Source organism: Notamacropus eugenii, chromosome 2 (genome assembly GCF_028372415.1).
Source record: "Notamacropus eugenii isolate mMacEug1 chromosome 2, mMacEug1.pri_v2, whole genome shotgun sequence".
In the NCBI taxonomy this organism is placed as follows: Eukaryota; Metazoa; Chordata; class Mammalia; order Diprotodontia; family Macropodidae; genus Notamacropus; species Notamacropus eugenii.
In genome coordinates, this window is record NC_092873.1 from 216,461,615 (window position 1) to 216,474,586 (window position 12,972).

The 12,972-nt window shown below is 34.9% G+C and overlaps 1 protein-coding gene across 1 annotated transcript in view; it reads right to left on the reverse strand.

The window, feature by feature from the left end:
- LOC140526797 (mediator of RNA polymerase II transcription subunit 23-like) overlaps window positions 1–12,972 on the reverse strand; it is a 39,855-nt gene that overhangs the window by 3,031 nt on the left and 23,852 nt on the right. Inside the window, 9 exon segments of the mRNA XM_072643332.1 lie at window positions 2,830–2,961; window positions 4,100–4,202; window positions 4,204–4,218; window positions 5,709–5,923; window positions 9,149–9,221; window positions 9,626–9,791; window positions 10,662–10,898; window positions 11,579–11,795; window positions 12,254–12,424. Coding sequence (XP_072499433.1) covers window positions 2,830–2,961; window positions 4,100–4,202; window positions 4,204–4,218; window positions 5,709–5,923; window positions 9,149–9,221; window positions 9,626–9,791; window positions 10,662–10,898; window positions 11,579–11,795; window positions 12,254–12,424 — 1,329 coding nt within the window.

Consider the following 12,972-nt stretch of genomic DNA (forward strand, 5'->3'; position numbering starts at 1 on the left):
CAAAAATACAGTCCCTTCAGTGGAGGAGTTCACATTCTAATAAGGGAGATAACATGCAAATAACTATGTATGTATATAAGATACATAGAGTGTAAATGAAGACAATCTTAGAGGGAAGGTGGAAATAAGGGGACATACATGGGATATGATGTGAACATAGAAACAAAGCTTGACAACAGACTGGGTGTCAGATGAATGAGTGAAATGGCAAAGGAGAGATCCAAAAAAAGTAAACATTTGAGAAGAGGTATTTAGCAGCGATAAGGAAGAAAGCTTCAGAGGACATAGCACCTAAGCTGAATATCATCTGGCTCAAATGTAGGGTGTAGGAAGGGGTAATCTAAAACAATCAGAATGTGTGACAAAAACTGCTGGGAAAACTGGAAAAAAGAGTGGTGGAAACTGGGCATAGACCAATGCCTGACATCGTGTACCAGGATGAAGTCCAAATGGGTACACAAGCTAGGTATAAATGCTGATACTATGAAGAAACTAGGGGAGCCAGGAACAGTTTTTTTTGTCATATTTATGAAGAATGAAGGAATATGTGACCAAACAAGAGATAGAGAACATTATGAAATGGAGAATACATAATTTTGATTACATTAAGTTGAAATATTTTTGCACAAATGATTAGGGGGGAAGCAGAAAACTGGGCAAGAATTTTTACCTTCTAGTATCTGTGATAAAAGCCTCATTTCTAAAATATATAGAGAACTGAATCAAATTTACAAGGATATAAGCCATTCCCCAATTGACAAATGGTCAAAAGATAGAAACAGGCAGTTTTCAGAGGAAGAAATTAAAGCTATGTACAGCTATGAAAAAAGTTCTAAAACTCTATAGATTGGAGAAGTACAAATCAAAATAACTCTGAGGTACTACATTACGCCTATCAGATTGGCTAACATGACAAAACAGGAAAATGATAAATTTTGGAGATATGGGAGAGATGGTGTTGGTGCAGCTGTGAGCTGATCCAGCCATTCTGGAGAGTAATTTGGAACTATGCCCAAAGGGCTACAAAAATGTGCATACCTTTTGACCTAGCAATATCACTTCCAGGGCTATATCCCAAAGAGATCAAAGAAATGGGAAAAGGACCCACATGTACAAAAATATTTATTGTAGCTCTTTTTGTGATGGTCAAGAACTGGAAATCAAGGGAATGCCCATCAATTGGGGAATGGTTGAATAAGTTGTGGTATATGAATGTAATGGAGAGTTTTGTTGTGCTATAAGAAATGACAAACTAGGTGGACTTTAGAGAAACCTGGAAGGACTTATATGAACTAATGTTGAGTGAGGTGAGAAGAGACAGGAGAACATTATACACAGTAATAGCCACAATATGTAAGGACTGTTTTTGATAGATTTAGTGCTTCACAGCAATGTAAGGACCTAAAACATTTCCAAAAGACTCATGATGCAAAATGCCATCCATATCCAGAGAAAGAACTATGGAGTCGCAGAATGAAGCAACTATTTTCTCCTTTGTTATGCTTTTTGTTTTGCTTTTTTTTCATGGTTTCTCCCATTGGTTTTAATTCTTCTATGTAACATGACTAATGTGAAAATGTGTTTAATAGGAATGTATGTGCAGAACCCATGTAAGACTGCACGCTCTCTCGGGGAGGAAGCGGGGAGGCAGGGGGAGAAAAGCTAAGATTTATGGAAGTGACTGTAGAAAACTGAAAACAAATAAATTTGGGGAAAAATATAAAATGATCAGAAGAGGAAGCTGAAGTCAGATGGCTGAGGGTCTTAAACATCAGTCTGTGGAGCCATTGAACATTTTTGATGAGGAGAATGATACAGCCATGGTCAATCTTCCAGGATGTACCTTAACAGAAGAATTTTGACCAGAGGCAAGGCAAAGGGGTTTGGACTTTGATAGACAACAGGAAATATGAGAGACAAAAGAAGAGAAAGGAATCAAAGATGATAACTATGGATGATTTCACAAAGTTTCAGTGCACAAAAAGTCTACAGCAGTCCCTTTCCCTTCCCTCAGTATACAGGAGCTGTGAGACCCTAGGCAATTCCTTTAACATCTTTCAGTCTCAATTTCCCCATCTGTAAAAAGAGAGTAACAATAGCACCTACCTCACAGGGTTACTGAGGATCAAATGAGGTCACATGGGGACAGCACACTGCAAACTTTGAACTGCTACATAAATACTAGCTACTTTTATAATTATTCTCCTCCATCTACAACTGGTTTAAAGGTGATTAAACCTAAATCTGAAACTGAAAAAGTATTTCTAAATGCAAAATATTATATTATTTTGTACCAGTTCCTTATCTAACAAACACATTTTCTGGGTTACCAGGATATAAGATCCAAATTTTCTATTCCTCTCTAAACAGGTTAAGACTAGTGTTATGATAGCAGAGATGCTAACAAAATTCATTTTCTCCTTTTATTTCCCCTATTTAAAAGAAAGGGGGGAGGGAGAGGGGGACAGATAAACAAATGTGGATATCCTGTCTCCCAAGCACATTCTACCTCCCAATTTTCTTACACTTAAATAATTTCCTTAAAATTGCATTTCAATATAAACTAATTTACTTTGGATTGACAGATATTGTATGAATAAAACAGAAAAAATTTATATTCCCATATTTCCCTGATTCTGCACAGCAGACATTAGAAGGGAATACACTCTCCAGGGAAGGAAGAAAGTGAGAGCAAAAGCACTGAGCTAGACAGTCCTGTTAAAGTACTAGTAAGAAAGTCAGTTGGGTAGATAATATAGTCCACGTTACAGAAAATCTTATATTTTGTGCTCAGTAGTCCAGAAATGATTCACATAAAGTACTACTTACTTGGTCTTTCACACTGTCACCAGTAAACATATATTTCATATGATATAAGAAATCACAGATGGGATCCATGTAGTGTAAGTGCGTGCTACACTGGTCTACATTCAGAAGCATGTCATAAAACGCCACTCCAATCTGTTTAATAAACAAAGATAAGTCGATAAAATGGTTTTGATTATTTAATAGATCTATTTATTTCAGTTGAATTCTAGAATAAGTGTCCAGAGATAAAATACATGTTTTAGAATGTCTGTGTTTGAGAGTTGAATCTATACTTTGATAATTCAGAGGATCTGTGATCTCCTCAAAGTGGAAACTCCCTTAAATGGTATAGATCACTCCCCATTCATGTCATTCTACGTGACTCTTACCCATGTTCATCCACAACCTTATGGTTGAATGAAGTGTTCAAGATTCCTCCAGTAATCAAAACACTTCCTTTTCCAGTCTTGCTCTAACACCTCACTCCTCACTTTCGTTTTGGCTGAGTTGCAACCTTAATTCTTTGGAGACTCACATTCCATGACTTGTAGTCATGCATTATCAATGATGTTTAAAAGATAGCTCTTTCTTTCAGGGAGAAACAAATCTGACCTAACAGGAATCACTGGGATTTGGGGTTATGAAGTCAATGATGGACAACAGCTCTGGAAAGGTATTTATTATTTGAAAGAAACAAGAAGAATATGAAATGCAATATAAGTGCATTCACAGTGCTATAGTACTATTTATGACAAGCTTTGGCTTCATTTCTTTTTATATAATATTTGTAATTTCCCCTATTTTTTCATGTAAAAAAGCATTGTAAAACTGTTTTCTCACATTTCAATACCATTTAATTTAAAACACTAGAACAAAAAAATTTCTGTAAAATAATTACAGAATCAAAGAATCTAAGAGCCAGGTGGGAACTCAAGAATCTAGCTAGTCCAACTTGTACCCAAGTAATAATACCATCCACAACATCCCTGATGAGTAAATATCCGATTTTTGCATTTCTACAGCCAAATCTGAAGTTGTCAATAACTCCCACTAAGATATAACAAGCTGGAAGAATCACAGAATGTTCTTGCCAACCAGATAATAACGAAGGTAGTAGATTAGGTACAATGACCTCATTCCAGCTCATGTTAGTCTTTCCCCATTGCTGGTCTAGGTCAGTCATAGTTACTCATGTACTACGTGACTATCCTGATGCCCTCTAGCTCTGACGTCTAGTTTCCTAGGTATAGTACATACCAAAACAAGTCAAGAGACAAAAGCCCCATTTTACCTCTATCATGCACCGAGTTCTCTCTTGCTGAAATCTTTGTAAAAAAGGCCCTACCAGGTGGTACACATAAAGTAACTGGAATTCAGTCTTTACTATGGGAAGGTGCTTCAGTGAGAAATCTAGAATTCAAAGATAAATCGACAAACATTCATTAAGTGCTTACTATGTGCCAGGCATCATGCTCTGTATGTAAAATATAGGCAAAATTAATATAAAGTAGTTTTGTCAAGGACAGCACCAGCAAGGATTCCATAGGGGGTAGAAAAACAACAGTAAAGACTTCACGTAGAAATTGGTGCTTGAGCTGACTCTTGAAGGAAAAAAAGGATTCTGTGCAGTGGCATTAGAAAGGAGCACAAAAGAGCAAAGGCACTGAGCTGGACTATCATGTGTGAAATACCAGTAAGAAAGCCAGATGGGCTAAGTCAGAATAAAAGAAAGGGAATAATGCTTAATAAGGTTGGAAAGAGGAGTTGGGACCAAATTGTAAAGGGACTTTAACGCCACACAGAGGAGTTTATATTTGAATTTACTAAAGTAGGGGAGTGACATGGTGACTTTTCCTTATACTTAAGGAAAAGTGACAGCTGAGTGGAATGGAAGAGGTATACTTGGGGTAGGGAATGCAATCAGAAGTTAAGCATGAACTAAATAATGTGGTGACTGATGAGTACTAAGAAAGCAGTAAATACAATAGATGTTGTGGAGATAGAAACATGGATAAGATTTGGTGACTGAATGGATATAAGGGGTAATAGCGAGTGAGGAATCAAGAACTAATACTGAGGATGCAAACCAGGGTGACTACAAGAATGGTGGGTGGTCCCCACAACAAAAATAGAGAAGTCTGAAAAAGGGATAGGTTTTGGAGGAAATAAATCACAAGACAAAAAACCCCCAAAACAAACAGCACTATTTAGTAGAAAGAAAACTGGACTTTGAATTCGAGAGAGACCTGGATTAGAATTTCAGTTGTGACACTAGCTAAGAATGACTTGATGAGTCACTTCAACTCTTTGAAGTCTCAGTGACAGTGAAGTCTCATCTAAAAATGCTCTATCTGCTTTGCTAACTTAAAAGGGAGGTTGTTAGCAAGGCATTTTACGTACTTTAAAGTGCTACATATTATTATTTTATCAATTTTTTTCATCAATTATTATTTTTACTTAATGGAAGGATAAGGGCAACTCCAGAGATTAGATATACTCAAGTCAATTTCTAATATTTTAGCACATCAAGTACCTTATATAACGAAAATGAGTTGAAAGAGAACCCAAGAAACTAGAAAACAATGAATCATCACTAAAAGAATTATATTTGGTTATATCTATCTACCTATCTACCTATCTAGAGCTATATTTATTCAGGAAAGTTATGTAAATTTTTGACACTTTTCAGTATCAACTTAAAAATATTTAAAATTTTAAAATATATAATTTAATATAATGTAATAATTTAAAATAAATAAGTGTAAATACAACTTTCCATATAAAATTTTTTGGCTAACTTGAAAATCCAATTCATCAGTCATCAGAATACTACATTTCCAGGTAATCAGGTTTTTGCTATATGCTTAAAAAGACTTTTACTTAATTACCAAAGTACTTACTTGGGAATGAGAGAAAGTTGTCCAATGCTAGAATGATGCCACACAGCATGTGCCAAAGCCAAAGTGTAGCTGCAGCTCATCTCAGAATAAGACTGGTGACAAGCAGTAAAGTCAAAAAGCTGAAATGGGTATCCAACCCATTCAGTCTCGGAGATGAAGCTTGGGCTGTCAATAACACTCACAATTCGATCATGAAGGACAATCCAATATGGCTCCTTAAAATGAAATACCACCAAAAGATGCAAAAACATTCCATGAACAAATAATTTAACATTTCATGCATTCAACACTTTAAATCAAAGATCTTACATGACATAATCCTTCCAAAATCCTTCCAGCTTTCCATTCAGTCTGAATGTCATTTAAAAAAAGGTTCATGAGTTAGAACTCCCACAGACACAGAATTACTAAAATGCTTTTTAAAGGGCTGTCCTAATGGTCCCTAATATATTACATCTATCATCAAACTCCATTCACAGTAACACAAGGTGATGAATTATGAAAATACCATAATTTCTGAAGAATCAAAATTGTGGGTGACCCAGAAAGGGGAAAAGAGAAAAGCATTATGGATATATGGATATGAATAAGTAGCAGATCCCCAACAATGACTTTTGCTAAAAAAAAAAAAAAGCAGTATGAAAGACAACATACAAGAAATATATAATTGGAAAAGGAAATGGGACAGTCATGTAGTGAGAATGAGGAAAAGGATGACTAGCCAGAACGCTATTCTGGGTCTGCAAAGACAAAATAAGCAGAGAGGCACCCAACATTTGGTTGGATAGGAATAATTAATCCATGTCTCTTATACTTACTAGTTGTGTGACCATGGGTAGTCATTTATCTGCCTAAGCCTTAATCCTCTCAGCTATAACATGGAAATAATGACAAAACTTAAACTTTATTGGTTAAGTTTAAGCATCAGATCACACATGATGTTAAGGGATATATGTATGTATGTCCCTCCCAGGTAAGCTCTTTGAGGACAAGTACTATTTCATTTTTTTTAAGATTATATATGTGCAATTAAGTAAAACGTCCATATTAATCATTTCACATAAGAAGACTCAAAATGAAACAGTGAAATATAGCATGCTCTGGTCTGCATTCAACTTCTTCTCTGGAGACAGATAGCATGCTTCATCATTAGTCTTTTGGGATTGTCTTGGGTCACTGTACTGCTGGGAAAAGCTAAGTCATTCACAGTTCATCATACAATAGTGCTATTACTGTGTAAAATACTCTTCTGTTTCTGTTCTCTTCACTATGTATCAATTCATGTAAGTCCAGGTTTTTCTGAAATCATCCTGCTTGTCATTTTTATAGCACAATAATATTCCACTACAATCATATACCCACAGCTTATTTAGCCATTTACCAACTGATGGGCCTCCGTTTGATTTCTAGTTTGTAGTCATCACAAAAAGCTGTTATAAATATTTTTGTACAAAAAGGCCCTTTTTCCTTTTTTTAAATGTCACAGCTTTATAGCCATTTCAGCGTAGTTCCAAATTGCTCTCCAGCATGTCTGGATTAGTTCACAACTCCATCAATAGTGTGTTTCCCACATTCCCCTCCAACAACCAACATTTTCCATTTTTGTCATATTAGTCAAATAGGTGTGTTTTAATTTGCATTTCTCTGATCAATAGTGATTTAGACATTTTTTCCATACAACTATAGATAACTTTGATTTCTTTGTCTGAAAACTGCTTATTCATATTCTTTGACCATTTATCAATTGGAGAATGACTTGTATTTTTATAAACGTGACTCAGCTCTCTTTGTTTCAGAAATGAGGCCTTTATCAGAGATACCTGTTACAAAATTTTTTTTCCAGTTTCCTCCTTTCCTTATAATTTTGGTTGCACTGGTTTTGTGCAAACTTTTAAATTTATATAATCAAAATTGTAATGTTCTCTTTATCTTTGTTTGGCCCTAAATTCTTCCCTTATCCATAAATCTGACAGATAAACTTTTCCATGATCTCTTAATTTGCTTATGGTATTACCCTTTATGTGTAAATCATGTACCCATTTGACTTTATCTTGGTATATGGTGTGAGATGTTGTTCTATACCTATACTATAATCTATACTATCTATATCTAGTATATAATCTATAATCTATACTAGATTACTATGGTCATTTACTATAATGTAATTTGCACCTAATCTGTTCCACGGATCCAACGCTCTATTTCTTAGCCAGTACCAAATAGTTTTAATAATTACCATTTTATAATACAGTTTGATATCGGGTATGGCTAGACCATCTTCTTTTGCATTTTTTTTTTGATTCCCTTGACATTTTTGAACTCTTTCCAGATGAATTTTATGGTTTTTTCCTAGCTCTATAATTTTTTGATAGTTTGACTGATATGGCACTGAATAATTAATTTAGGAAGAAGTCACTTTTATTATATTGGCTCAGCCTACCTATGAAACAGTATTTTTCTAGTTGTTTAGGTGTGACTTTGTGTGAAAAATGTTTTATAGTCGCATTCATGTAGTTCCTGGATTTGTCTCGGCAGGTAGACCCCCAAGAAGTTTACATTGCCTAGAGTTACTTAAAATAGATTTTCTATTTCTCTGGTAATATATAAAAATGCTGATAATTTATGGGGTTTTTTTTCATATCCTACAACTTTTCATTTTTCTTTGTATCTCTAGTGTATAGCATGATCCTGTATCATCACAGTAGGTGGTTAATAAATGTTTATGAAATTGAATTCATTTTAAACATTTTGCAAACCCTAAAGCACCTTGGGTGCAGCATGGTGTGGTACCAAAAGCACTAGTGTCTGTCTCAGGAAGGTCTCCAATATACACTAGGTATGTCAACATGATAAAGTCACAAAATTTCTGTTACAGGGAATTCATTGATACTAAAAGGTATAGACAAGGTGCTGATCTAGACTAGTACTTTTTCTTACACACAGACACACTGGGGATTGGTGTGACACACAAACTAGATTTTAAAGCAATTGTCGAGAGACAGAGGGAGGGAGGAAGAGGAAGAGGAAGAGGAAGAAAAAGAGAGAATGACCAAGGAATTGAAAAGGATGAATGCAGGATGGCTACAAGGCAACTGAAATCCTAGATAAATTAAAGAAAGAGAAAGAGTGCTTAGCGGCCCTTGAATGAGTTTAAGTCACTAGGCTCAACTCTCCTATACACCAGTTTCCTGAAAGAACTAGCAAATATAACCGCTTAGATGTTAGTAATCTTTTAAAGATGACAAAAATACAAAGTATTATGGAAAGGTGAATTGGCTACCTTGGGAAGTAAGAGGTTCCCTTCAACAGTTCTTTAAATAAAGGCTGGATAATCACTTGTCAGGCATTTTGTACAGGGATTCTTGTTCAAGTACAGGTGATATCCTTTTAACTTTTTGATACATCTCACTGTTATGCACAAATTAAAAACATTAACTCACTGGTAAAGCAGTAATGATCAATCCAATTGCATTCATCCAAGAAGTAATGTTGTCTCTTCGTACTAAAGGCTGACTGCAAGCAAAAAAAGAAAAGAAGACAAAGATAATTTTTCACCTATGGAACATTTCATGAGAGGACAATGGCATAGTCTAAAATATTTACCTAATCATAGCCTGAAAACTAATCTCTGTCAATCAAAATGAGATTATTTTATTAGATTACACTTTTCTTTTTGGTATATTCTTTGGTAGAATTACCTGAGTGGAAAAATGACTGTGACACTTAAATTGCACATTTTCCCTTGCCAACAAAACCCATTTGATGACAGCCATTATAAAGGAAGACCAGAGAAGCACTGATTTTCAGGGCTATATGTAAATAATATTGGTAAATCATGCATGCAAGAGATTTAACACAAATGTTTATTTTATTTAGAAACACCTTGTGCTTACTGAACTTCAGGACAATTTACTTACCTCTTTAGGACAACATTTAGAAGGGCATTCCCAACATCCTGTCCTGGAACAGCCAAAGCCATTAGCTCCACACAGGTTACATGAAGAGCATGGGCAGCTGGATTGGGAAACTCATTGAATCTCCAGTCACAGTTTGGAAAGGGACCAGGAGATTTGCCAGCCATAGGTGTGATCAATCAAGGCAATAATATTGGAACTCAGTTTAGTAAGACTCAGAAAATGTGTTTTATACAAATAGAAAACATACAACCGGGTTTCTTTTAAAAATAAGTCTGTTCAACAGTGTGGTACAGGAATAAGAGAGCTGGATTTGGACCTACAGTACACAGGTGTGAATCCTGGCTCTGTCACAACTTACATGATTTTACATAAGTCACATAACCTCTCTTGATCTATTTCCTAATCAATACTAAATACTAAAAGGATAATAAAATAAAATTAGATGTGGATGGAAAAAAAAAAACACATATTAAGTTCTCCAAATCAACTTTAAGGAGTTCTGCCACAATATTAGAGTCTTACTATAATGAGAGAGGCATTTATTCCTTACAAAGAAGTCTTAGATCAATGAGACACATACACAGCTGAGGCTCTCAAATAGTGGGAAAGAGTGGGAAATCTAAGCATAGAATTTTTTCTTACCTACTGAATACATTGTTTCCTAATCCTCTCAGATGAAAATTTGAAAATCTATACAACACAGTATCTATTTCCTGATACTAAACGATATAACCAATAAAATCTAGAATGAGCCTATTTGGAAATGAAAACATGACTGATATAAACCTAAAAATTTCTATAAATCTACTTTCAAATACATAGTTTTCTGGCATGAATTTAATATTTTTCAGGGGATATTACTGTATCAGGTTTTCAAAAGGAATTCAAAAACTAAAAAAATGGGTAGATCACCCCAGAAATACATGTCTTGAGAATAAGTAAAAATATCTTCTTGGAAAAGGCTTTTTTGCAACTGAAAACACTACTACCCCTTTGAAAAACACACACCCCACACACACACCATGAAAAAGGATATTATCTACTAGTCTGCCAATAAGTCTGCAATAATAAGAGTCTTCTGGGATCCAAGGGTTTTCTTCTCGTGCATTCATTGCAAATTTGAGATACGTATCACTTAGACACCAGCCCTGTGGCCGATTATCTTTTAGTGAGCCAATGATAGCATGGACAAGCTTCCGTTTGAGGTGTGGGCGCTCTCTCAGGTGCATCTCATAGTAATGCAGAGTATTATACAAGTAAGTTACTGGACGGTCTGCCAAGAAAGAAAAATGTAATCACAGCAGCACTTGCACTTAGTTGATGATTAATGACTGAGAAAAAGCTAATTTTTCTGCTTAAGGCAGCTCTCCCAAAACAAGAGCTCAGAAACTGATGAAGCAATTTCTGGAAAAAAAAAAATAGCACAGTAATGAATGGTTTTTAAATCATAAGGCAAAGCAATTATGTTCCGGTGAAGAAGAGGGGAAAAACAAGATCTTCAATCTATTGCATAAGGATGCTAACATCTATTACATTTTCAAATACTTTGTTTCATTACTCATTGGAACTGGAAATCAACCCCTCTTCTAAAACTGCGTTACATGCCCATTACCATGAAAGAGACCATTTTACTAAATTAAAGTTACTCTTTCTGCTTGGCTACGCCTGCAGGGACTACAGCGTTTATGGACTCAGAAAGGGAGAAAGAATGGACTTGTGATTTCACTGAGAGAGCTTCCAGATAAGTTCCCTCTCCTGGTGCAGTCTGGTACCTTCTCTGCAGCTTGCTCTGAGAGGTTAAGGGATCTGTCTAAGGTAACACCGTCAGTCTGTGTCAGAAGTGAGGCTTGAACTCAATTGTTTTTGGCTCCAAGGTCAGCTAGTTATCCACAATAAAACACTTTCTCTTACTATGGAACTAATAAAATACATTTACAAATAAATAGAGCTCACCATGAAACTTGTATAAGCCTCCCAAGTGATCCAGAAGAGTCTCTAGCGATTTGGACACTGGCAGCAATTCCAAAAATCTGTGGATAACTATATCAAATACTGGTAGGAATCGGAGACACACATTTCCAAAGTAGATTGGAAGATAGGGAAGCTGGATCTGCACAGGAGGATTGACTTGTTCTGCTAGGCCCTCAAAATACAGCTTCTCAGGATATTTCTGTAGGAGATGAATAAATGCTCAGTTTGTCTCTTTTAAGAAAGGACTGAATAAACTCAAATACATTACAGTATTTAGGAATCTAATTTGCTTAAGAAAATAATTTTAGTTTTATTCAAGAGTACTCTATTACTTTTTGTTTGGTTTTAAAGAGCTCTGTAATCTGATTTCTAAAATATATATTTGATAAACATATTTGATATATTTGATAGATATCAAACACATAAATCTATTTGATAGATATAAATATATAAATATATTTCAAATATATTTGAAATGTTGGCTCAATTTCTTAAAAGTCTATAAAACAGATTAGCTCTCAAAAATTCTTCAAGGTTATCATAACTGTTACATGGAGAGAAACAATTAGAAATATATAGCAAAGAACACTATTACTATTTACAAAATGATAAATTTGAGGTTTTCATTTCAAATGAATAACATTGATTAAAATGTACCTTGTGATAATTCATATGCTTGGTATGCCAGTCATTCTGCAGCCAGTGCTCTGGAGAGTTCTCTTTCACAAAATCATTTACTCGATTTCTAAAATCATTTGGCTTCAGCAATAGTAACTGAATTATGAAATAGCAAACCTGAGCTTCATTTCCTTCATGACTACGCATGGCCTTTGGTGAATCAAAGATAGAAAAAACAATGATAAAAGGAAGATCTCCAACTATCATGGTTCATGAAGGTCATTTGAAAACACAAATTACAGAGAAATAATTTTTAAATATTCAGGTTATTGGTGGAAGAAAACTTTTGTAGAATAGTCAATTAGAGTGAAGTTATATAATAAAAAACCCACTTTATTTTTATTACTTTCAAATATTTACATATAGCATATAGTGTATGTGTATATATCTATACCTTTCTATTTGTATGTAGTAACTAGAACAGTTCCCCAAAATAAGGTGGAATACAAGGCTGCTACCTTGATATATATGACCCTCAAAAGCAGTAGGATTCATTTTCATGCAACGTACTAACACATTAAGTTTCTTTTAAATTCAACTCTGTTGATCTTATTTGCAACATTAACTGTAGCAAACTCTTTCTAAATAATAATGCTAAGTAATGCTAAAGCAAAAAGTCAAAGGATCACAAAGTTTAAACTAGCCTCAGTTAAACAAACAGTTATATTTTCTAAGCTAACTCCTGCCTTCATGTGAGT